The 25,125-nt window shown below is 43.8% G+C and overlaps 2 protein-coding genes across 5 annotated transcripts in view; one reads left to right on the top strand and one right to left on the bottom strand.

The window, feature by feature from the left end:
- The window catches only part of LOC136694588 (genetic suppressor element 1-like), a 56,142-nt gene extending 34,719 nt beyond the window's left edge, over positions 1-21,423 (top strand). For 3 of the 4 annotated variants that reach the window (XM_066668283.1, XM_066668284.1, XM_066668285.1), the window contains exons 3-16: positions 4,504-4,697; positions 7,025-7,206; positions 7,809-8,024; positions 8,551-8,718; positions 9,789-10,168; positions 11,151-11,454; positions 13,326-13,885; positions 14,174-14,286; positions 15,741-16,014; positions 16,161-16,274; positions 16,412-16,795; positions 17,252-17,563; positions 17,659-17,762; positions 20,261-21,423. In XM_066668283.1, the coding sequence (XP_066524380.1) occupies positions 4,504-4,697; positions 7,025-7,206; positions 7,809-8,024; positions 8,551-8,718; positions 9,789-10,168; positions 11,151-11,454; positions 13,326-13,885; positions 14,174-14,286; positions 15,741-16,014; positions 16,161-16,274; positions 16,412-16,795; positions 17,252-17,563; positions 17,659-17,762; positions 20,261-20,398 (3,443 nt within the window). In that variant the 3' untranslated portion in view covers positions 20,399-21,423. The remainder of the gene's footprint in view (positions 1-4,503; positions 4,698-7,024; positions 7,207-7,808; positions 8,025-8,550; positions 8,719-9,788; positions 10,169-11,150; positions 11,455-13,325; positions 13,886-14,173; positions 14,287-15,740; positions 16,015-16,160; positions 16,275-16,411; positions 16,796-17,251; positions 17,564-17,658; positions 17,763-20,260) is intronic. The other variant, XR_010802220.1, reaches the window with a different exon arrangement.
- Positions 21,423-24,813, bottom strand: LOC136694589 (low-density lipoprotein receptor class A domain-containing protein 3-like). Its single transcript, XM_066668286.1, has 2 exons — positions 24,229-24,813; positions 21,423-23,538 (listed from the first exon to the last, which is right to left on the bottom strand). The coding sequence occupies exons 1-2, from the start codon at positions 24,654-24,656 to the stop codon at positions 23,328-23,330; spliced, it is 639 nt and encodes a 212-aa protein (XP_066524383.1). The 5' UTR covers positions 24,657-24,813; the 3' UTR covers positions 21,423-23,327.
- Positions 24,814-25,125: the final 312 nt, after the last annotated feature.

Here is a 25,125-nt window from a genome sequence, read left to right as displayed (position 1 = left end):
AACATTATATTCAATCACTTTTTCAATGAGGAATTCATCAACTTATCTATCCATCCCTCTGTCGAGGTGTCCATTTATCTCTTCCCTTCCTGGTTAACCCACTCAGGAAGTTGTCAGGTCTAAGCCTTGTATCTCTAAACCTGGAACTTTTCATCCATCCATCCACCCATCCATTCATTCATGCGTTAGTTGGTTAATTGTCTGTAACCACTAGAAGAAAATGTAAATTGTATTAAAACTTTTTTTGGATGACTCATGCTCTTCCTGTTCATCATGAAACATACACAGTGTAAAGTGTAAATTATGTCAAAAACTGAAAAATGCCAACATTTTTGAGAGTGTTCCAAATATTTGTCTTTGTTTGTTTCCATATACCTTTTCATTACATAGTTATCTTTCTGTCATATGATTTTATTTACATTAATTTGTCTGTGTCTATTCATTCATATATCCATCCATCCATCCATCCATCCATCCATCATATTTTCATTCATACACCCACTTATTCTTGAATGAATGTGTCTATTCCTTCCCCTTCCTTTATTTCTTCACTCTGGTTTTCTTTACAGTTCACAAATGAAATGTTTCCAGTGTTTGTTGTCAGTTTGTTGTCAGCCCCCCCCCATGGAATTTGAACATTAATTCAAGGTTTATCTGTTCAAGACCCTGTACAACACCATGACACTGAACACTTGTTCCCACCTCCTGCCCCAAGAACCTTTAGATGTGTTTTTCTTTTCCATTTATGTTTCCTTTTTTCTCTTCTGAGGTTGTGGCAGCGAGGAGAATGTTGCTCAGATCAGTTCAGGTTTTACTTACACACACACACACACACACACACACACACACTCTTGTGCTGGACTACAAGGTCTGTTGCCGGTGGTCAGATCACACTGAATTGATTTGAATAATATTTGCATGTGGATTTGCTGAGTTCAGATGGCTGGCACATTACTGAGATACCCATCTGTCTGTGTGATTGTGTTCAAGCCACAGCCAAAGACAAACACACACACACACACACACACACACACACACACACACACACACAGACACACACACATTGTTTTAAATGATAAGTTTCGGTTTCTCAGCCTATAGTTTTCAGGCTATCACTCTCTGTAAATTACATCTTTTAAAACACGTCAGAGCAGCAGATGAAAGGGAGCAAACTGGAGGATGGAGATGGATCAGCTGATCAGACCTAAGAATTCACTTCTCAGTGCTTTATCATTTTTGGGGAAAGAACAACTGTGCACTCGAACAGATGATGCTTTCATTTTATTTATTCGTTATTCTAACAGCCAAATCATTTACTTATTATTACTTTTGGAAAAAGATAATCTGGGAAGCTTTAGTCAAAAAGAAAAAAGTAAACACAGTAAAAAAACATGTAGAGGTTAATATCAGCCTAATATCCATGATCAGAAATGAGAGAGCCTGTGATAGCACACACTCACACTGTGTAACGTCACACAGCTGTGTACATCTTTCAGAGTTCTTAGGAGAACGTTTAAGAATCTTAACTAGTGTGAATCCTTAAATAATAATAAAAATCTCAACCAGGTTCAAGGTTTATATATTGGTATCAGAAACAAATAAGGGTATTGTGCCATCTCTAAAATATAATATAAATAAATGTGTTTAGTCTGTTTCCCTGTAAAACCGAACGCAAGATGAGCGCGAGAGAGAGAGGGAATATTGACTGGTCTGGCTCTGTTTAGCAGTGTTTCTGCAGCTGAATCAATCTGATTTATCTTCACTAATTGCCATCGGCCCTCCACTGCTTACTGTAGCGTATAATGTGTGTCTGTCTGTGTGCCGGACTGAGCGCTCGTCTCTGCCTCTGTCTCTGAGGAGATTTATTTTGCATTATTCTGTCTCTCTAGATATTGCATATTTGTGTATTAGTATGTTCACCTCTGTGCTAGGGCAGCAGAAATCATAGTGTGTGTGTGTGTGTGGTGCATGAGCAGTACGTTTGAAGAGTAAATGGTCAGAGGCCGAGTGGACTATGACTGTGTCTTAATCAAAAGCCACAGAAGAGCAGATTAACCCTGACCTCCTGGGGGAATAGCACATTTTAAAGTAAAGAGCAGAGGCTTAGAGTATCACACATGCACTGCACACACACACACACACACACACACACACACACACACACACAACATGCATTACACACAGAATCACACACTAAAACACATAGACACACATCTACATACACTTCATACACTCTCAAACAACAGACGCTTCGGCTTACGCAATATAGTAACACATGCTTATGGTCACACACACACACACGCGCGCACACACACACACACACACACACACACTCTTATCACCTCTGTGCAAGCCCAGGCACTCAGAGAGGGGTTGACCTACTTTGCTCCTTTTGTTGGGTGGCTTAGACAGATGCTGCGTAGCAGCAGTAGACTTAGAGAGAGAGAGAGAGAGTGTGTGTGTGTGTAGCTCTGAAGCATTGTGAAAAAATAAGCCCAAAATTAAATATACACATGCTAGGGGTGGCCGATTATGGCAAATTATATCACGATACTTAAAAATGTCTTAATACACAGTATTTGTATAATTAAGATTAGAGCTGCTCCATGAATGTAATAACATTGTGCCAGGCTTTACTTTCACCCCATGGGATTCTTTTACTGAGACTGCGTTAAGCTAAAGGGAGCTCAGATGAACATTCTTTGACTGTTCTACATCCCACATGGACATCTGATGCCTGTCACCTATTAAATCATTATTTGCCCAGTAGCAGTTCCAAAGTGACGTGATCGCTAAGTAACAATGACATTGAGCAGCTGCCACTCTTCCATTTTGTGACACCTCAGTGAAATGCTCTGCTCAGGCCACAGCACGTAATCACTGAAGTGTCTTTTGGAAAGGGTCGTAGGGCCAGAATTTTCAACATACTATAAGACTGCTGTGTTTTCTTTGTAATAGAATGCACAGTGGGTCAGATTCGTCTAAGCCCTATAAAGATTATAGTGGTGCAGTTGATTGATTGATTGATTGATTGATGGCACTTGTCACATTGCCCACCTCTAACGCATGCACCCTTCAGAATGAGACAGTGCTGAAATCTCAGTTATGGTGATTATGTGGCAAAAACAATACAAAGAAATATAAACCCAGTCATTTTTCTGAGAAAGTGTATTGTAGAGAGTCATGTGCCATTCTTTATGTTCAGGCTGTTTTCCAGGAGTGTGTGAGATGTGTGTGTGAACGCTTAGAAGAGCGCTGAGAGGATTACAACTCAAACACACGTGTCTCGCCGCTACAGGTTTTCTAGGATTTCTTTAATAAGAGTACACTGAAGCAGATCAGTAGGAGAAGGTGAGAAGAGTGTGCGTTTGTGTGCGAATCCTCGTGCGTGTTCGTGTGTGTTTACCGCAGGGAGATTATAATCACTGTTTGTTCCTTTATCTTTGTAAACTGGCATCTGATCTGACACTGAGAAGAGGGCTTTGATAGTGAGGAAGTTGGCAGTCATAGACGTGATGATGCATGTACACTTTATCTGACAGGCTGCCTGCTCTTTCTGGCAAACACACACGCACACAAACACGCATATACACACTCCTATCTTCCCGCTCCCCACATCTTTTATCTTTTTGTTTTTCTCTATTGCTGGAGGATTCTTTATCTCGGTGCTTGTTGAGCGGCCAGAAAATTTGTCTCGGTGTTTTAAAGCAGGTATAAGACCTTATATTGTCTGTCAAATGCTTCACCAGCACAAGGAATGTATTAGCCGACTAATATGGATGTATCGTTTCTTCACAAACTCAGTCTTTTTGAGCTCCGTTCACTCACAGCGTAACTTGTCACTGTCACATTCACCAGATCCTTTGTATAAAGCGTTCTGTGCGGTCAAATTGTTCTTCAGGGCATTCATTTTCTCTGCTCAGACTGTTTCTTGTAGAGTGGCATGATCTTCATGTTTTGTGGTTTGTCACCTGGCAGTATTACCCTTCTTAAGAACAGCAAGGGCTTCTTCAGAAATTGAGCACACGGTCTTTACTTTAAAGATGTCCGTTGTACGTTTTCAATAAACACGCACTTGTCATGGATTTATCTTGGGTTATTTTTGCACAGTAGATGCCAGATGATGCCAGATGAGTCCCACCTATGTTTGGATCAACTGAAAAGCGCTCATCAACACCCAACGACTATTTCATAAAGCTGTAACATATAAAGACAAAACATATGAATATCTTGAGGTACATATACATTTGAGCATAGGTACAACATACAGCTCTAAGTCTAAGTTCTAAGTCAATTACTGGTTAACTCTTGTTTAAATTATGTTTTATTTCTCTGAGAGTAACTGGAGTTGTGGTTAAGCAAACAGATAGATAGATAGATAGATAGATAGATAGATAGATAGATAGATAGATAGATAGATAGATAGATAGAAAGTGGACACGACACCATTGCATCACCGTGTGTGAAATTAAACTCATTTTTTTCTCTCCCTCACTCTCTCAGGCCCTGCCTCCATCAGTGGGGAGTCATCACCTGTTTCCTCCCCAGCGACCAATCACAGCTCTCCTGCCGGCACACCTAAGCGGGGGCCCTTGGCTCCACCCCCTGGGACTCACAGTGTGTCTAGCACTCCGCCTGTGGTCACCATCGCACCGACCAAAACAGTCAACGGCCTGTGGAGGAGTGAAGGGAGACAGGTGAGGAGACAGACCTTGTGTTTCAGTCCTCGCTTTGACTTGCCCTCGCCCACTTCGCCTCCACACTCCCCCTAGGGAGGACTCCCTGGCGCCATGTTAAGGGCTGGTCCATTTCTGTATGAAAGTACGTTAGATGAGCCCTCAGAGGGGCGAGGGAAGGAGTCAGCACGGATGCTGATTTCAGAAGCAGTCTTTTCTTAAAATGTAATGATTAGTTTATACATTGATCACTTATTCATGGATATGACAGTGCCGATGATCTGTAGCGAATCATAAAAGAATGAGTTCAGCAGGGTGCATGTTTGTGTTTAGTGCTGAGGGCGAGTGTGTTCTAATCCTCCTTTCCCACTCCTCCCCTTGTACTAGTGGACACTTGTGTGACATAGGTGCTACACCCTACTGAGTGGTCATTGGAAGTGAGCAAGGGCAAGTTAAATACAGCTGGAGAATTTGTAAAAATATCTTTCTCTCCCATCGTTCTTTGTCTGTGTGTGTGTGTTTGTGTTTATGTGGGAGGTCTTCGAGAGGTCAGAGAAAGCCCAGTCCTCGATCAGCAATCTACTTACATCCTGTCAGCCATTACAGAAATTTATCCAGAGTCCATCAAACTGTCTCATCTTTCCAACACACATAATTTCCCCCTTTCCCTGTCTCATTCTCTCCCTATCTCTCATTTTATCTCTCTATCTTGATCTTCCTCTTGCCCCCCTCCCCCCAATCACAGTTCATTACACCAGTGCCTCTCAGTAAATCTAGGGCTGAAAAAAGGTACGGTGCATTTCTTCAGGGACTGATGTGGACTTCTTAAGTTTTGATCCCTTTTTATTTCACGTCTATCCATTTCTTCCTCTCCACATTCTGGCTCCGTGTACTGTCTCCATCTCACTTCCTCTGCATTGTTAACATAAGGATATACATGAGACTGCAAAGGAAAGTGATTCAGAGGCTTGAGGTTGTATTTCAGTGTGTCTGTCTGAGTGTGTGTGTGTGTGTGTGTGTGTGTGTGTGTGTGTGTGTGTGTGTGTCTGTCTATGTGTGAACTGGGCTTTTGTTCTTACAGGGTTAACTGGGGTTTGGATGTGGCAATATAAGGAGGAATGGGTCAAGCTTTGGGTTTACCGCTGTTCTATGTTCTCTCTCTCTCTCTCTCTATGTGTGTGTGTGTGAGTATGTGTTAATGGGTTTGATGGGTTTGTTTGTTCAGTGCTTGATCTCCGTGTGCCTGTGTGAGCCTATTTGGCCATGCAGTCACTGGGGGAGCCCTTTAGACAATGCCCACTTCCCCCGGATCAAACCGGCCTTTCTCCGCACACACAAAGAGCCCTCTGTACTGCTGCCCAGAGGAGGTGGAGGGAAGGAGCCGCTCGGTTGGCTGTGCAGCCGGCTTTAAAGCAGGACTCTTCTCTTCCGCCCTGGGCCTGACCACACACCCACACACACAGAGAGAGAGAGAGAGAGAGGGGGGTGCACACACACACACACACACACACACACTGGTACTATTTTTGTGCACCTCAAACCACTAGTTTGCATCCAGACACACAGACCTGACATATTTGTTATAATAATATATACTTTCATTTTCACACTAAATGTTATGCTTTTCACCCCTTAGTATTCTCACAGTGTTGTTGGTGTGTCTTTTTAAAGGCAATGGGAAAGGATCATTGTAGCCATCATTAGAAAGCCTGCTTTGAATCTCATTTCCATGATAAAGACATTATGCAAAATATACAGTGATTTGCATTCACCTACAGACTGTTCCACCCTTTAAATATTTCCTGACTCTCTTACCTTCTAGTCTTGTTACAGTGCCCTAGGGTGTGGACAGGATACACTGCAGTCTGTAAGTAATCAGACAAGGACACATATTCTTTGTTATTTTTGCCTTCGAAAATTCGATCACATTGGATTTCTGAAAGTGCAGAATATTCGAATTTGAAAGAATTCAAAACAGTTTGCTGCTGTGTTGTTGCACACAGAGCAATGGGGATCGTTGGTTTAATCTGGTCTAAATTCTGAGCTAGATAATAATAGTTTTTTTGGTTTGTTGGTAGAGTCAATTAAAGACAAATAAAGTAGCCATCATAAGCTATAAACATAATCCACAAACTTCTTACAAATGAAACAAATGTAGGCAAATGCATCGTTATGAGTCTGGCCCATGGACTCTAATTGGTAGAGTGTGGTTTCCTGCCGGAGCTATGAATCAAACTATAATGTTCTGTCTACACTATAACAACAAGTGTAAGAGAAAGGATTTTCATCGGTTTGGGTGTACCATAAATACTGTTCAATAACCAGCCGTTTTCTGTTGTTGTTTGCAGGCTGAAGCTGGGCTGAGAGGGTCTGGGCGTGAACGTGTATCTTCAGACCCCCCTGCTCCCCCTCCTCCTTCCACTCAGGACAAGACCGCTGCATCTCTTCCTCCTCATCTCATAGGGGCGCCCTTCCCTTTTGGCTTGAGCCCCAATGCAGTAATGCAGGACCCTCGTCTGCAAGCTCTAAAGTAAGAAAAACACATATAGATACAGAGCCTATAAACAGGATGTTGTTAGTGTTTAAATAATACCTAGACATGGCTTGGAAGTACATTCTTAAAGAATGATCTTGCGGTGGCACAGTGGCGCAGCAGGTAGTGTCGCAATCACACAGCTCCAGGGACCTGGAGGTTGTGGGTTCGATTCCCACTCAGGGTGACTGTCTGTGAAGAGTTTGGTGTGTTCTCCCTGTGTCTGTGTGGGTTTCCTCCCACAGTCCAAAAACACACGTTGGTGGGTGGATTGGCGACTCAAAAGTGTGCATAGGTGTGAGTGTGTGTTGCCCTGTGAAGCACTCGTACCCCCTCCAGGGTGTGTTCCAAAAGCTATAGCAAATTCTTAGTCCTTTAACGTACAAAGGAAAAAAAAACAAGGTATAAGGAACCACAAACTGTTTTGTCCCATATCTACACATAAACCACCAAAGCAAGCAACAATGTAGAGAATACAATTTAAGTTTAAGTTATGCCCATGTATTAATAAACGTAATTGTTCTAAGGATCCCTTTGAAGAAGCATTGTTGTTCTGTTATGACATACAGCATCTAATCATGAGCAAATCTGTGTGTTAGTTTGTCCCGTCAGGTGCCTCATGTCCTGCAATCCGGGGGGGTTCCGGCAGGAGTCCCAGAGGAGTACCTGCGAGGGGGCTTCCGCCCCTATGCCTCTGCCGAGGAGCTGCGTGTGCCCTCGCTGCCCCTAGGGCTGGACCCTGGTACTGCAGCTGCTGCTGCTGCTGCTTACTTCCACTCAGGATACCTGCCCCATCCTGCCCTCTCCTCATACAGGTGTGTGTATGTGTGTGTGTGTGTGTGTGTGTGTGTGTATACTTGCATAGTAATACAAACGGATGTTTGCTTCTGAGTTGTCTCTGACAACTGGTATATTTATTATAAACAGTGGATCGGCCGCGATGGACCAATCTTTGCTCTCTCTCTCTCTCTCTCTTCACTCTGTGTGTCTGTTCCTTTCTCCATTGTACCTCTCTTCCTCTCTACAGCACTTAGTGTTCGTCCAATATTTATACAGTTTTGTTGTTTTGCTTTTTGACATTAATAATTTATTCTGAATTTGTTTATTTGTCTTTTAAATACCCTACATTTTTTCAACACACACACATACACGCACACACACACACACTCAGCAGAGGTTAAACAGCAGTGGCTCAGTGTGTGTGTAGGTGCAGAGAGTGCTGAGGTTAATGAAGTGAGCAGATATAGATAGTGATGCAGCAGAAGGACCACTAATGAGCTCTCTGTCTCTCCCTCTCTCTCTCTCTCTCTCTCTCACTCCCCCTCTTCTGCTGATATTCAGAATGGATGAATCCCTCTGTTTATCTGCCCTACGCTCACCCTACTACCAGCTGCCAGCGGGGGGAGCCCTGCCCTCCCTCCATCCCTCAACTACTCACCTCCACCTGCCAGGGGTCCGCTACCCCACCGACCTCAGCCATCAGTCACTGACAGCCCTGCAGAGTGAGAGGTGAGCACATGTGCACACACACATTAAAAAAAAACAACAAAAAAGAAAAATGTACCTAGTGAAATAGATTCATACACTGTCACTTTCATAGCACGCCAAGGTCAGGGTGACTTGTTTTCCATGTAAGCTGGAAATTACTTATACATTATATACCGTAGCAGGAAATGTCAGCGCACTTTAGGCATGGGGCAGCAAATTAGCGCCACATGCAGAAGATACAGTGAATTCTTTGGGACATTAGTGACTTTTACTAGGGCACTAGGAAGATAAACTCAGTGTAAAGTCTGGGACAAACGTTGCGAGTGTTTTTATGTACAGCTCCACACATATCACACATACAGCTCCTCTAGGTAATGCACTAGGCAGTGCATGCTGTGTGTTATAGTGAGAAGTCATTGGTGGACACAAGCATACACTACAGAATATCATAGTATATGGCACAAAAGAGTAATTAAATAAATACAAGCAAAAGCAGTCAAATTCAGATAAATAAGGCTGTTTATTATTCAAATTGCTAAATGATCTCTGGCCATTCTGGGAGGAATTTCTTACAGGCATTTCTACTGTTAATAGAGCACTGGAAATGAATCAAGCTTAAAATAGTCAGTACATTAAAATACATTTGTGTGGGCTCTTTCACAGTGTATCCCTCATTCATATCAGACAAGCCCCATTACGTGGATCATTTACATACGATAAATTAAGCTCCTCGCTGAAATCCGCGTCCAAATTGGCTGAACTAAAAAAGCCACTAATCCTAACCCTAAATTATTGTTTGTATATGTATCTCACACATATGTACAGTCACAATACACAAACAGCCTCACACATAAACACCCACACTTCGACATACACACTCACACACATACACACTCCATGTGGGCTGTAATCTGTTCAACTTTTCCTCCTCATGTTCAGTAGTAAACAGCATCAACACTTCCCAGTGTTCCTGTTGCCTCCTTCTGAGTGTGTTCTTTATGTTCCTGTGGAGAGTGTTGCATCTCACACCCTTTGTGTGTGTGTCTGTGTGTGTGTGTGTGCGTGTGTGTGTATCTCTGAACCACCGACAGGCTGCAGATGGAAGATAAGCTTCGCCAGAGAGAGCGGGAGCGAGAGAAGGAGAGAGCTCACGAGGCAGAGAGAGAGAAGGAGCGAGAGAGGGAGCGAGAAAGAGAGCGCGAGAGGGAGCGAGAAAGAGAAAGGGAGAGAGAGCGAGAAAGAGAGAGGGAGAGGGAGAAGGAGAGAGAGAGGGAGAGGGAGAGGGAGAGAGAGCTGGAGCGGCAGCGGGAGAGAGTGAAAGAAAGAGAGGTTCAGGCTGTGCGTGCGATGGAGAAGCACTGTCTCAACAAGGAGCTGTACGCACACTCTCGCACACACCGCATGCTCCCTCACCGGCAGCACACAGAGGAGAGGGCCAAGCTGCTCGGGAGACTCACACCAAACCGACCAGGTACAGCTCCACCTGAAGACCACGTACATACACTCCTTAAAGGAGCAGTTCACCAAAATGGCTCATTTATACAGCCATCAACCATAACAATATGACTTCATCATTGTATCTACATTCATTGACCATACAGCAGCACTTTGTGTTTCTACAATTACAGACTGTAGGCCATGTGTTGCTCTGCATACTTTGTTAGCCCCCTTTCACCCTGTTTGTCAATGGTCAGGACCCAAAGAGTACCACAGCAGGTGTGATTTGGTGGTGGATCATACTCAGCGCTGCAGTGACACTGATGTGGTGGGGGTGTGTTAGTGTGTTGTGCTGGTACGAGAGGATCAGACACAGCAGTGCTGCTGGAGTCTTTAAACACTTCCCACTGTCCACTCGGTTAGACACTTCTACCTTGTTGATCCACCAGAGAGAGTAGCTCATCTGTCACTGCACAGTGTGTGTTTGGCGTCCTCTAGTCCTTCATCAGTGTCTGGTGGACTATTTTATTTCCAGCACTGACACTAAGGGCTTTAAAAACTCGAGCAACACTGCTGTGTCTGATCCACGCATAACACAACACACACTATCACATCACTAGCATGTTGGTGTCACTGCAGCACTGAGAATAATCCACCACCCACATTATACCTGCTCTGTGGTGGTCCTGACAATTGTAGGACAACAAAAGGGGAACGGAGAGAATGGACAGTGAGTATGGTCATAATGTTATGGCAGATTGGTGTATAATTGTCCATTATCCAAGACATGCTTGGCCTCTGATTCCTGTGTTTGAATGTGGAGTTTATACCTTATTGTAATATAATTATGATGAATGGGCCAATAGCGATGCACCAATATCTTTCCATCAGAATTGAATGCTTTCTTTATTCTGTGAGGTAAGATTTCTATTTTGGTGATAGGCCCTTTCAGTTATGTTATGTTACACTCAGTGTTTGTATGTAAAGACCACTGAATTGACTCCTTCTCATTATAGAGAAAACCAAAGAGGCATCTATCCTGGCTCCGAAAGCGCTGCAGCCTGGCCTGTACTCGTCCCTCCCCACGTCCAGCCTGCTGTCCTCTCCTGGGGGACATTTAGGGGCAGGTTCAGGAGGTGTTCAGGGGGCAATGGTGGCTGCTGCAATGCTCCAGAGGCAGGGAGAGGAGGAGAGATGGTTGGCTAGACAGAGAAGACTGAGAACAGAGAAAGAGGACAGGCATGGCCCAGCATCCGAATTCAGACACCATGCTCCCGAGTCAAGCCAAGAGCCACAGGAACTGCACAGAGACACACACAGGTGAGATGAGCATACTGAGAGGGCCATGTCTTATACGACTGCACTGAGATAGTCACAGTTTATATTAAAGGTGTGTGTTTCAGTACTTAGACTGATGTTTCCTTGTAATAAATGCTATTGTTTTCCTTGCAGGTGTAGTTTGTTATTTTCAAGGCGTATCTTTCTCTTCAGAACCTTACACATAAAGCTTTGTAACTAAACAAGGGTAAGGTTTGAGGCTCGCATTCGGTGTGAATTAGTTAATATTAATTTTATTTCATAATACTTCCAGTGTAGACCCAATAAACCCAGTGCTGTGAGAAATAAAAACAAAGTCAGGTCACACACAGAAGGTCTCTGTATGTACCCTTGTTTCTATGTTTGAATGCAGAGCCTCTTTGTTTTTAAATCTCCAGCAATAGTCCTGCGTTTGGCCCAAGGTGCAACGCCTGCTCTGAATATTGACCCTGGTTGTTGTATTGTGCTGTTTATTTCTGTGCTGCTAATTAGACTCTTGATCTGTGCCATAGCTCTGAGCTAATCTGCTGGGGATTGTTGTGTGATCCAGGCTTTTTGCTCTGAATCATACTGATACTCTCTGGGCAGTCAGTGTCTCTGGGTCACTCTGGGGTTGTGAGTAGCCTGAGGCCAGAATAAAACTGGAATAGAAAATGTTCCTTGAAAGAGAGTCCAGATGGTCTTCGAGTCGATGGGAACTTTTTGTAAAACGCTGCCATCTTGTGGTGATATAAAGATTAGCGCGTAACCATTAGCAACGTGTAGTTAATATTTACATGTTTGTAAATTGCTTTTATCTATACAGTATACGTGAAGTAAATACATAGTTTTGAGTATTTTTTAAGTATGGTTCCAGTTTGAACCTGTAATTATTATTTTTGAGTCTGATTTCACTGGGTTCTGTTGGGAACAGAGCTGATAGAGTTTTATCGCGGTTCATCTTTCGCGGGTTTTTTCAAGGGGGCTTTTTATTATTTACATGTATTAGACTAGGCCTGTAGGTGACAAAATATAACATTTTCAAGTATTTCTTACGTACAGTACATGTATTGTTCATGTCCACATCCGAGTGAAATTTACTGACGCTAAATCACAGATTAGGAATGACTGTATTGAAGAAACTGGTAGGATATCACATGCAGTTAAAGCTAAAGTTAAAACATTATAGAATGGCTGTTTAATGCAAATGGTGGGTTGTTAACAGCACAGGGAGGGTTTTAAAAGTCCAAATACTCGTTAAATACATAAAAATATCTTTCCTCTACTTCGCGGAAATTCGTTTTTCGTGGGTGGTCTTGGAACGCATCCCCTGCGAAAAACGAGGGATTACTGTAGTTCTTAATTTTTATGCCTGGATTAGTGCAAGTTTAAAAAAAAAATCAATGTTATTAAATCCACTGATTATTATTATTTTGTATTTTTGTGACATGGCGTGGCAGGTAGTGGTGCTGCTGCACAACTCCAGGGTCTCGGGGTCCTGGGTCAGGTCACTGTGTGTGAGGAGTTGTGTTCTGTTCTCCCTGTGTCTGTGTGGGTTTTTTCTAGGGTGCCAAAATCAAATCCACAACACAGTAGGTGATTAGCTAGGGAGAATTGTACACAGGTGTGAGTGTGTAATGCCCTTTGATGGTCTGGGGTTCTGGGCAGGCTCAGGCCATCACCGTGACAACAGGATTAAGCAGCTACAGGATGCCGCTACAGGATACATGCTGCTAGTGAGGTGTTAAAAGGTTTTAAAGGACAAGTCTCAAAAGACCACACTTCAACTGTACTTGCTATATTCTGTGTTAAAAAAGACCTCTGTGTTAACATCAGAAGGGAGGAAGTGTAACACAGTCAGTGTAAATGTAAACTTTACCCTTTTGTATTTCCAGGTCTAACCCACAGCATCAGGAAACGAATGCCAGAGACCTACCTCATCACTTGGGGGCACCACCTCCTCTCATTTCCCCCAAACCACCTCCTCGGGACCCTCCTACTAACCCTCCCACCACACTCTGGAACCCTGCCTCCTTCATCGACTCTCCATCTCTCACGCGTCGATCATATGAGCCTCCGTTACCCCCCAGTCGTCCACCTCCTGGCCTGACCAGACCAGAACGGGGCGAAGACGTGATCAGGAGACTGGAGTGTCCAGAGAGGGTCCCTCCTCTGAGAGCACACAGCCTCCTGGAGCACAGCACCTTCATGGCTGACCTGGAGAAGTCTAACCAGAGCATTCTGACCCAGCAGAGGGTCTCACTGGCCATGCCTGGCCCTTATGCTGACCTCAGAGCATCTAAGAAAGCAGCATCCCCCCTCAGGGCCTTCCCCCTGGACTCTGAACGTACTGTGGAGCCCACGCTAGTGTTTGACCAGGTCCTGCAGCAGCACCGGACACTGCTCAGCAAACTGGACCTGGAGGAGAAGAGACGCAGAGAGGCCAGGGAGAAGGGTGGGTATCTGAGCAGAGGGACAGTACAGTGGTGTGCACAAATGTGGAAGCCTTTATTAAGTAACATGTTTTATTGATCCTCTGATATAAACGCTTCTGCACATTGTAATACAACAATTACTGTTTATTTGCTGATTTTAACATTAAAAAAGTCCCTTTTCTACAATGCATTAAACCAAACAAATACAAGAATGTGCAACGAAAATAGTATTCGTTAAAATAAGCATGTGGTGAATGCACTCATATAGTAGTTTCATGAAGTATTTTCTGCTGTGGTGTGTGTTTCAGGTTATTATTATGAGCTGGATGACTCATATGATGAGAGTGATGAAGAGGAGGTGAGAGCTCATCTGAGGAGAGTGTGTGAGCAGCCCCCACTCAAACTGGACCAGTCTAAAGAGGTACATTTCTATATTCTGGACACTTGTAATAAATAATACAAAGAAGGCATTTTCAGTGTTTTCACTGACAATCCAGTTCAGGGCTATGGTGGGTCCTTGACACACCTAATTGTTTTTTTGTAAATATAAAAACAATAGAATTTGATGCGGGGCGGCACGGCCTGGAGGTTGTGGGTTCGATTCCCGCTCTGGGTGTCTGTGAGGAGTTGGTATGTTCTCCCTGTGTCCGCGTTGGTTTCCTCCGGGTGCTCCGGTTTCCTCCCACAGTTCAAAAACACACGTTGCAGGTGGATTGGCGACTCAAAAGTGTCCGTAGGTGTGAGTGAATGTGTGTTGCACTGTGAAGGACTGGTGCCCCCTCCATGGTGTATTCCCGCCTTGCGCCCAATGATTCCAGGTAGGCTCTGGACCCACCGCGACCCTGAATTGGATAAGCGCTTACAGATAATGAATGAATGAATTTGACATGGCCACACAAAAAAACAAATAACTGAAGTAACAAAGTTCTGGAAGTTTCCACAGTTATCAGTTTAGCTGGTAACAGGTGAAGGTCATAAACACTGAGTATAAGTGAAGCATCTACCAAAGGCTTAGTATTAAACTTCATGAGAGATTTGACAGTCAGGTCAAAGACAGTGTTCCTCAGCAGAAGACTGCAAAGAATTTAGGTCTTTTACCATCTATGGTTCCTGATAATATCCTGAAAGGATTCATGGAGTCAGGGGAAATCTCGGTGAGTAAAGGCCAAGAGTGGAAACCGCTGCTGAATGTGTGACCATTGAGCCCTCAGGCAGTGTTGGTGGAGAATCGTCATGCTACTCTGATGGACACTTATCCACTTAGGAAAATCACTGGCACAAATCACAGTGTGACAAGAAATTCAACCCGAAACTGTATTATGCAACAAGAAAGCTGTGTAATTATTTTGCACATAAACATCTGTAAATACATCTGGGATGGTGGATGGAAAGACAGTGGAAATGAGACCAGGCTCAAAAGTAAACAACAAACAAAAAAAATGTAGAGGATGCACTTAAAGCATGTTTATAATTCGTGTTAACATATGATTCCAAGGGGGGCACGGTGGTGCAGCAGGTTAGTGTCGCAGTCGCACAGCTCCAGGGACCTGGAGGTTGTGGGTTCGATTCCCGCTCCAGGTGACTGTCTGTGAGGAGTTGGTGTGTTCTCCCTGTGTCCGTGTGGGTTTCCTCCGGGTGCGCCGGTTTCCTCCCACGGTCCAAAAACACATGTTGGCAGGTGGAATGGTGACTCAAAAGTGTCTGTGACCTACAGGGTGTATTCCCGCCTTGCGCCCAATGATTCCAGGTAGGCTCTGGACCCACTGCGACCCTAAACTGGATAAGCGCTTACAGATAATGAATGAATGAATGAATGAATATGATTCCAAACTTGTAAGACTTATTAACACTCTCTCTATATCTCTCTCTCTGCAGAAACTGGACTTCCTGGGTGTGTTTGGGCTGACCACTCTGTCCAAACGTGACGAGCTGCTGGAGAGAAAGCGGAGAAAGAGGAGGAAGATGATGATGGAACGCAGCCCCTCCCCTGCGCCTGTGCAGAGCAAACGACAGGCACCCCCCCCTCCCAGCCCTTCTCTGACCACTCGCTACAGACCAGAGGACATGGACAATGTGCCTGAACTAGAGGACAAGAAGCATTTCCTCAATATTTTCAACCTCAACCACGTCAGCCAAGAGCAGAGGATAGGTTTGTATCATCTGTTTGCTGTGGTCTTCATTCCAGCCGGGAATAATTAAAGTCCATCATGTGGCTGGATTGAGGAAGTTATATGTCACTTGCTTTTGCAAGTTTGACCAAAATAAAACACTTATTTCTCCCCTTTTCCACTGCAGAGAAAGAGAAAGTAGAAACTCTGCTTATCGCCATCAAACAGAAAACTGTGACCCTCGACACACTCCGATATGCTGCACACACACCGTGCTCCAGCCCTCCCACTACAGCCTCTGGTAAGAACTGCACATTTATTTTAGTTTTTTGTTCTGATGATACAATAAAAATTGTTACTTTATTAGAATGAATGTTCTTAACATGTGTCTCTCTCTCTCCCTCTCTCTCTCTCTCTTTGTGTTGGCAAATCACACAGCACCGTCCACACCCTGCCAGTCAAATGAAGTGCCCCGCCCACATTCTCGTAGCTCCACCCCTCCCGGTCCTCACAGGCACCTTCACAATAACAGTCAGTCTGACCTCCGCAGACTCCATTCTGAACCTCCTCGCCTTAAAGAGCCCCCTCCGTTGGCCCCTCTGCAGGACCATGCTCGCTTTGGAGAGGTTCGCCCTATCAGGAGACCGCCCAGCCTGCAGACCAGTTCCAGACCCCCTCTCATCCCGCTGAAGGAGCATTCTGCTGGTATCAATGGCTTGAGCAGACCCCCACACTGGGAGACCCTCAGCGCTGAGGAGTTTGCCCAGCAGTTCCACCAGTCCGTGCTGCAGTCCACACAGAAAACCCAGCACAAACACAATGGTAAGAGGCTGTGTCCACCTTGAACATCGAATCCTTCTTGATTCAAATGACCATTTATTAATATTTATCTGCTCAGTAGTAGTTTTATTTAACCTTCCTTCTCTGAGAAAATTCGGGCTGTATTTATCACCTAATCACAAAACAAAACAGATAACTTTTCTAGAGTCACTCTAATATTTACTTGGTTTGGATTCCACTCCATTTTTGTACTGGGAGAGTACTATCCACTGGGGATAGAAACTAAAATCAGTGCTCCAGACTGAAATAAGAGGCCATGTTGTAATGATGCAATTACCTATATCACTAGAAAATACAGCAAACAAAATGGTTGCTTGCCCTGAATAAATTGTAATGAATACATTGAATTACTGAGAAGAAAATGTTTCATTATAAACATCCCCTTCTGAATAGGATTTCTGATGTTTATCTGACCCGTGCTCTCTGCTCTTTCACCAGGAGCTGTCCCTGGAGTCTCAGAGGTCAACCTTAAGGTCAACAACTCGAAGCATTTTAACCCTCCTGACCAGCAGAGGGCACTGAACAGACTGCCTTATCCATACACCAACGGACACTCCCGCCTCCCTCCAACCCGCCAGGAGCCTTCAGGGCTGAGTGATGAGCGTTCAGCCGAGGAAGATTCCAGTGAGGAAGATGATGATGATGATGCTGTGGCTGATGATGATGATGACGATGAAGAAGAGGAGTGTTATAATCCCAAATGGAAAGGCATCGAGGCCATATATGAAGCCTATCAGGAATACGCAGAAGGTGAGTCCCACTCTCAGGCCTTCGATCGTATTTCAAAACACATCTCTGTTTTGAGCAGAATTCTGTACTGAATAACGCTCACTGTGTGTGTTCAGAGCGCAGTGTGGAGAGTGAGGTTCTTCAGAGTGAGTGCAGGAGGCTGGAGACCCAGCACTATCATTTGAGTGTGACAGCTGATCAGCTCTCTATGAGCATGGGGGTAAGACTCGCTTTTCCATCGTTTCTTACTTAGTCATACGAATATTCATACTTGTAAAATTGGGTATGATTTCAGTTCTGGTTTAGTGCTATTTTTAAAGTGTTTAAAGGGTATATGTTACATCTTTTCCACCAAAGTTAGCACAGTTCCATGGTTTTATTTTTTTTACATATCTTTTTTATTTAGCCTTAACAAAACTGAGGAGCAGAATACGTGTTTTGCACAAACTCAATAGCTTAGGTTCACAGAGTGAGATAAAGGTAAATGAAGAAATAACCATACATTTACATTTACATACACACAGTATATGTATATAAACATTATATATATATATATATATATATATATATATATATATATATATATTAAAAAAACACACATATCCATACACACATACATATACACATATTCATAACGTTCCTAGCATTAATTAATGGCATTTCACTGGAAGAAACAGTCACTCTGGGATGATTGTGAGAGCTTTTCTACAAAAGTGAAAAAGGGGTGCCAAATTCTTTCAAATTTAGAAGATGAACCATTCATAGTGCATCGAATTCATTCCGAATTGCTGTAGTGAAGAATGTCTTTGATCCATTCGGAGTGGGTGGGAGTTGAGTGAATGTTTTGTCTCAGAATGAGTTGTCTTGCCAGCAAAGTCACAAAGGCTACAAAATCAGAGCAATATTTTGGGATTGACAACCCTGATCGTATTTGGGGTCTTAACTAGGGTGACCAGACGCCCTCTTTTACCCGGCCAGTAAACATTTAGCCGTTGATTCAACATTGAAATAACGTAAGGACTGCCGTCTAATTAACGTTCTCTTAAGGTTGAAAATGAAAGTTGAAAAGACGTCCAAACACAGACATTGAAAAGACGACTATTAGACGTATTTTGGACGTCCATTGACGTTATTAATTGGTCCCGAAATAAACTACTTGAATAAAACGCATTTTTGACGTCCACTGACGTTATCGATGAGTCACCACTTAACTAACTCATTAAGATGGATTTTGAACGTCCATTGACGTTTAAAATATGTCCTTGACGGACAGACTACTTTTAGACCTATTTTGAACGTCAATGGACGTTCCTTGTTTACTGGACGGACATGTCCTCTTTTTTAGACTTAAAAAAATGCCCAGGCGGAATGTCACAAACGTCCGGGATTTTGTTTTTCTGGAGCTTACATAGAACTTCGAGAAGCGTTTCGTTCACAAACTAGTCCCGCCCTCCCCTACTCCGATTGGTTCGCTTGAGTAAGAAGGGGGAGTGGTGAACATTTAATTGGTCAGTCTGCACGTCAGTAGTCTTTGTGTACGCCAGGCAGAGCTCATGTACCCACCCTCATCTCGAGCAGCTATGCCGAAACATAAACCTGAGTTCTTGGATGAATTAAAAAAGAAATTCCCATGTTTTTTTTTGTAGCAAATAAAGGTGTAAAGGACCTAAAAGCACACATAGGTTCAGCTAAACATACAACCCCACCCCTCCGAGACATGTCCTCTTTTTCACCATCTCAGATCTGGTCGCCCTAGTCTTAATGAAATGTTTGGGAAATGCTTTGGTTAAAATATAACAAGGATCAAACAGCACTTTCTTACTAAAGAGTCTAAAGAGCCCAGTTCAAACGACTTCGTTTCAGCGCCTGTTTCTTCAGGAGCGAGGAGCACTAGCTCTTGCTTTTAGCCATTTTTGCTGAGTACTCTGTCTCTGCTTGTTGTCTGTTTTGAGCTCTCACATAAATGTGGGTCCAGCTCTGTGATTGGACAGTCTCAGATGAGGGGGCGGGACATTGTAAAGTCTCTCCACTTGACGCCCGGACAGCTTGCTTTATCTTACGTTCTCTGGCGTAGGCAGCCCACAAACAATGTGCTTTATTATTTGTGAGTTGATAAGAGATTCACATCTAAAGTGAATGGGCTAATGCACTAAAATAAAACACATGGTGGCGCCACTAAATTGATATTTGATCTTTTTCATTACACTGTCGATTGGGTTAGATGTTATCCACGTATTAAGTGCATGCCAAAGTTTCTCTACAGTGGCCACGTTTACGTGTAGCCTGATGATCCATTAATAATCCGAGTAATACCTCAGCTCGTGTAGAATACCTCCGTGTATACGCCTCAATTAGAAAAGTGTGGTAGAATAGGGCCCCCTCCTGGTTGTGCTCCTGAATTGCACCCAGTTATTATTGGTAGGCTCTGGACCAGCCGTGACCCTGAACTGGATGAAGCAGTTACAGAAAATGAATGAAAATGTGTCCCCTGTGAATCAGTATTTTAATAGATCAGTGTGTTAAGCTTAATCAGATTTCCAAGTCATTTTATTTACATTCCCAAACTGCACCTCTTTTATGACATAAATGTGAAACACTGGTAAATTATTTAACTGGTAAATCTTTAAAAGCCTTTAAAAGTGACGCATGCAGGTTCACACAGGCTTGTCTGTATTGGCTTTGCCTTTAACCTCTTCTCTTATCTTCCCTCTCCATTAGGAGCTGCTGGCTCAGAGGCAGAGGCTGGCTCTAGAGAGAGAGCGCCTGCACGCTGAACTGGAGCACTTCAGGAAGTGTCTGTCTTTGCCCCCGCTGCACCTGCACAGGGGACACTATAAAGGGCCGCCCCCTAGGTGACCCCACTCTCCCTGCTGACTGACTGTTAGGGATCTGGACAACCAGCACCACACTCCTAGTGCCTGAGAGCTGGGGGTGAGAGAGAGAGAGAAAGAGAGGGTTGCACTGTACAGTGAGGATGAGGAGGAGAGAGGGGATGAAGACGGAAACAGAGTGGGTCTTTTGGTTGGTGCAGCAGCAGAGGACAAAATCATTACTTGGAAGGAGGAGTCAGATTGCTTGGTTTGTCATGGAGTTTCCACTGGACTTACCGTCAGACACCAGACCCCACGTTCAGAAACAGTCAGCACCCGCCCCCGCGCATAGTAACAGCCAATCAGTGACTTGAGGACAACAGAGGGATTGTTGCTTTCATACGCTTAGACCTCCATCCTCCTTCCACTCAATCCTCATGATGCACTTAACACTGAACTGCGGACCCTCTGCTACTAAACTGTGGACATTTTTGAAAGCAGATGAATCAAAACATTTATTACTGAGAGAAGTTTGAATATCATTGCTCCAGAATCTGATGTAAATATCGTTTTGTATGATTTTATTATTTTGCTAAAATTACAAAGCCTGCCATTTTAATATCTAAATGCTTTTCACGAGGAGACAAACCCTTCCTGTTGGTCAGTATGAGAGAAATGCAGAGGGAGATGAGAGGATTCTTTGTCAGTTCCACGGCCACCAGTGAGTCGTCGCTTCCTCTGACTAATCAGTAGCCATTGACCCAGTGCCCGCTGATCTCGACCCTTCCTTTTTTAGTTCTAGCCCTTAGCTGCCACAGCTCATAGCAGCTCCAGAAAATGTTTAGAATTTGGAGTTCGCAAAAGTAAAAGTCTGAAAGTGCCAGAGTATTTTTGCGCTGTTCGCTGATGTTGTTCTCCAGGAGCACTTACTTGAGATGCTGCATGAAAGCTGATGTACTGGACAGCAGTGCACTAATTGCAGTGAAATGTTTACAGCGTGTTCTTGCCACAGAGAAGCATTCCTGTTAGTGGACTATTCCCAGCACAAATAAACACAGCCTGGTGTCAGTGACCTGCACTTATACTGACGTACACAGCTCATTATAACAGACTGGATAAAAACTCTGGGTGGCAGATTCTAAAACGTGTTAAAAATAGGAAGAACCCGGACAGGGAGTGTTTAAAATAATGTACAATACCAACCCCACCCCCCCACACACTCCCTCCTCTTTATTTTTTAACGCTGTGAACAGTTTGAATCGTATCTTTTCCTTTGAATGAAGTGTAAGGTAATATATTATTTGTCGAATGTAGTAATAGTTATTTATGAATTTATTGCTGTAAATGCAGGCAAAAAAAAGAAAGTAAAGTCTGAAAATGGATGCAGATGATGTTGGGTTATTTAAACATCTCACCAGAGATACAATACGGTGATAAATTAGCTTTTATTCTGGGACTTGATTCGATAGAACAGCATGACTTCTGCTTTGGTAAAATTTTATTTCTATATTTCTAATGTAACAGAGGACATTTCTCATCAGAGCACTTTTTTTTAATGAACAGGTGTCAACAGAAGGACAGAAGTAATAAAGTAATACTTTTCATTTACACACTTTTCCAGTTTAGCACATTATTAACCATTCTTAAATACGACCACTTCACTCTCCTCCCACATAAGCATTTATTTAGAGTAACCTTCAATAGACAGCACATGTACAAGAGCACGTCCCGATCCTTCGCACATAAAATACCCAGTGAACAAATAACCATCTGTGACCAGCGGCATTTAGAAACGGCAGTTCAGTTTAGGAGTCAAAGTAAATACAGTAAAAGACTGATCTCTAAATCTGTTGTAGTGTATTTCAAATGTGTGACTTACAAAACCTGTACAGCCAGTAAAACTCTTTCAGCTACTTCAGAGAGAGAGAGAGAGAGAGAGATGAAGGCAGAGGAGCCTCGTCTCTGATCGAGAGCTAACAAACTTGTATAAACCTATTAAACAAAGCAAATTTGTAGAAGAAACAGTCCCAGAAAAACCGCACCGACTACACTGATTGTCAAATACAAAACCCTTCAGGACCAGGAGGCTTTGAAAGACAAGGACGATGACTTAAGGCTGTCATTGTTTTTGTTAATGACCAGGAGGTGTTTCTACAAATCCAAAGGCTTTTGAGTGTAAGGCACTACAGCTTTCGCTACAGACTTTAAGTACAACATGCTCCAAATACGTTCTACAGCATGCGGTCTGTTAATGAGATGAAAGGTTTAATAAAACGACGTAAAGCAGATCATATTTAAGGACGTTTACTAAGCAAATGAACAGGAGCGGTTCACTGTGTGGGCAGTGATTATATCAAGTGCTCTAATGAAGGGAATGGGGTAGGTCGTCGCTCTTTGAAGCTTTTTACACGTTTGTACACATTTTATCTTTCTCCTCACAAGACTCCTCTTCAGTTATATCATGAGTCACAGACAATTCACATTGCATAGTGATTTTGGAAGTGTTAAAATCATGGTGTGACCAACAAAAACAAACAATAGAAACGGTGGGTGAATATTTTCTGTGCCTCTGACTCGTTCAGCACAATACATCAGTACACATCGTTATAATGCAGGGTCTGAAGCAGTCTTGTTGTGCACCCTCATCACAGGTACTTCTCACAGACCTGACGCAGCCTCCTCTGTTCTTTTTGGACCAGTTATGAGCTCTTTTCCATCGAGCATTTCAGTTTCTTATATCACATCCATTTATGAACTGTCATGTTGCATATTCACCAGAAGATGGCGACTTCCACCAGCGCTTGGGAAACTGCTTTTAAAACATTGAGCCAAGTGCTTCAAGTGTCCTTCGTAATGCTCCACAAAGTTCTCAGGTCCCATGATGCTGGACGTATGGTCTACTATAGCTGTCCATAGGGCCCCTACATGGTTCAATGTCCTATGTACATGTGTCCCCGTTCATTCGGGGGGCAGGGCTACAGCTGCTGAGACGCCTCTGAGTGGCTTGACACGGAGCCGCGGTTCTGAGGCGGTCCTGCTTCAGCTCTGATGCTGAGCGTGACGCTGCGAGGGTGGGACGACTCGGGGCCCTCTGTGGAGGCTTCGTAAATGGGTGGATCTCTCTCGCATGGAGCTTCGCCGTCTGGAGGGTATGGGGGAGGTGGGAGGTCAAACCACGGTGGACGACTGCAGGGTAAAAAGATACGTTTTCAGTGGTTAAAAAAAAGGCCTCTAGCAATGTTTTCTTTTAAAAAGTTTGCTGAAGGGCTTCGGCTCAAAAATAATCCTCACCACTAATGTGTGTTTGAATAAAGTTAACAGCAGATGAAATGAAGTTTACAAATATACACAGGTAAGTATAATTATATCTGTTGTCATTTTTTTCTCCTTATACTCTAAGGATGGACAAAGGGTTCTGGATGAGTCAGAGTTAGTGTTAGGTTTAGGATACAGTGAAAATAGCTTCCTTTCCTTCCATTTTATTTGACAGATTTCACACAGGGAGAAGGAGTCTGAGCTCGCTGACCATTTAAGTCAATAACAGGAGGAAGTGGGAAACTGGGAGGAGAAACACATTTTATTGGTTAATATTACTGTTCCCCTCCTGTGCAGTGGTTTAAACATTTTCTGTAGTGCTCCCCTTCTGTAGATGAATGTCATGTCTTTGATACGAGGCAGTGAATAGCACCCCCTTATGAAGCATTTCCTAAAGCTGAGTATGTGAGAACAACCACCCTTGTGGTGCAGTTTCTTACCTGACAATATCAACCAGACAAAAACTGTAAAACTGTAAGCCTCATGTTGATGTGTTTTGTTAAATAAGAAAGCTATATGTTCACGGAGCCTCAACGGCGGTTCACTGTCTTTATGTCGTACCTGACGTCCAGCACGGCCTGCGAGTACGAAGGGGGAGAGTCCAGTGCCGCTCCTCTGGGATAGAGGGCGCTGGAGAGCAGCTGGAGGCTGTGTGCTGAGCTGAACTGCCCTGATGGGGAGGAGGATGGAGGCGAGAGGCCAGCCGTGTGGATGTGACCCCTGTCCACAATCACCAGCCTGGAGAGCAGCAGGGGCTGGTGGGGATGGTGGTGAGGACCCCCACGGACCCCCCGGGGCAAAAGGACACTGCGCTTCCGTTGGTGGTGCAGGACCAAGGCCAGCAGCGCCACCACGAGGACGAAGATCACGGCACTGCCGATAACAGCATAGGTGATGCTGGGGTAGTAGCGCAGCCGGTAGTCCAGCGTCACGAAGTCCTGCCCTGGAGACTCTGCAGAGAAGAATTCAGTGAATCTGAGGATGTACATTACGTTACAGAAACGGGGGACATATTGAAGACGTGGATTGTGAAAAAAATCCTTTCGCTCTGGCCGTGCTAAATACGATTACGGTCAGCCAGTCCGAACACCTGCTGCACACAACAATGAAGAGAGGAGGCCAATCTTTATGAAATACCTCTGTAGCTGGTCTTCATATGGAGGGCTATGGTCATAAATCTCTCCTTGGAAAAGTCGATTACAAGAAGCGCAGACGAGGCCGAACCCTATTGCTCTTATTAGGCTGTTATGTACTGTGGTGAGCGTTTTACGAAATTGTGACATAAAATCAAAAACAACGAACAATCGATGAACTGTGTCATCGTCCCTGATAACAAGAGCAGCTAGAAGAGGCGTTGAAGAGAATTCAATAACGTTTATTACTTTCACAAGGTGTTGAGGACTTTGTCTCTTTCTCTTTTCATTCTGTGAGCGATTTAGGCCCAGATCAGGCCCCAGC

Source organism: Hoplias malabaricus, chromosome 4 (assembly GCF_029633855.1).
Source record: "Hoplias malabaricus isolate fHopMal1 chromosome 4, fHopMal1.hap1, whole genome shotgun sequence".
Lineage (NCBI taxonomy): Eukaryota > Metazoa > Chordata > Actinopteri > Characiformes > Erythrinidae > Hoplias > Hoplias malabaricus.
The sequence above is the reverse complement of the archived record's forward strand: the minus strand, read 5'-3'. Positions and strand labels throughout refer to the sequence as shown.

Excerpts from the sequence above, each read along its gene's own strand:
- LOC136694589 (XM_066668286.1), bottom strand. The coding sequence starts at position 24,656 with ATGTACATCCTCAGATTCACTGAATTCTTCTCTGCAGAGTCTCCAGGG. Across the intron at positions 23,539-24,228 it reads CAGGCCGTGCTGGACGTCAG|TCGTCCACCGTGGTTTGACC; the intron begins GTACGACATAAA and ends TTTACCCTGCAG.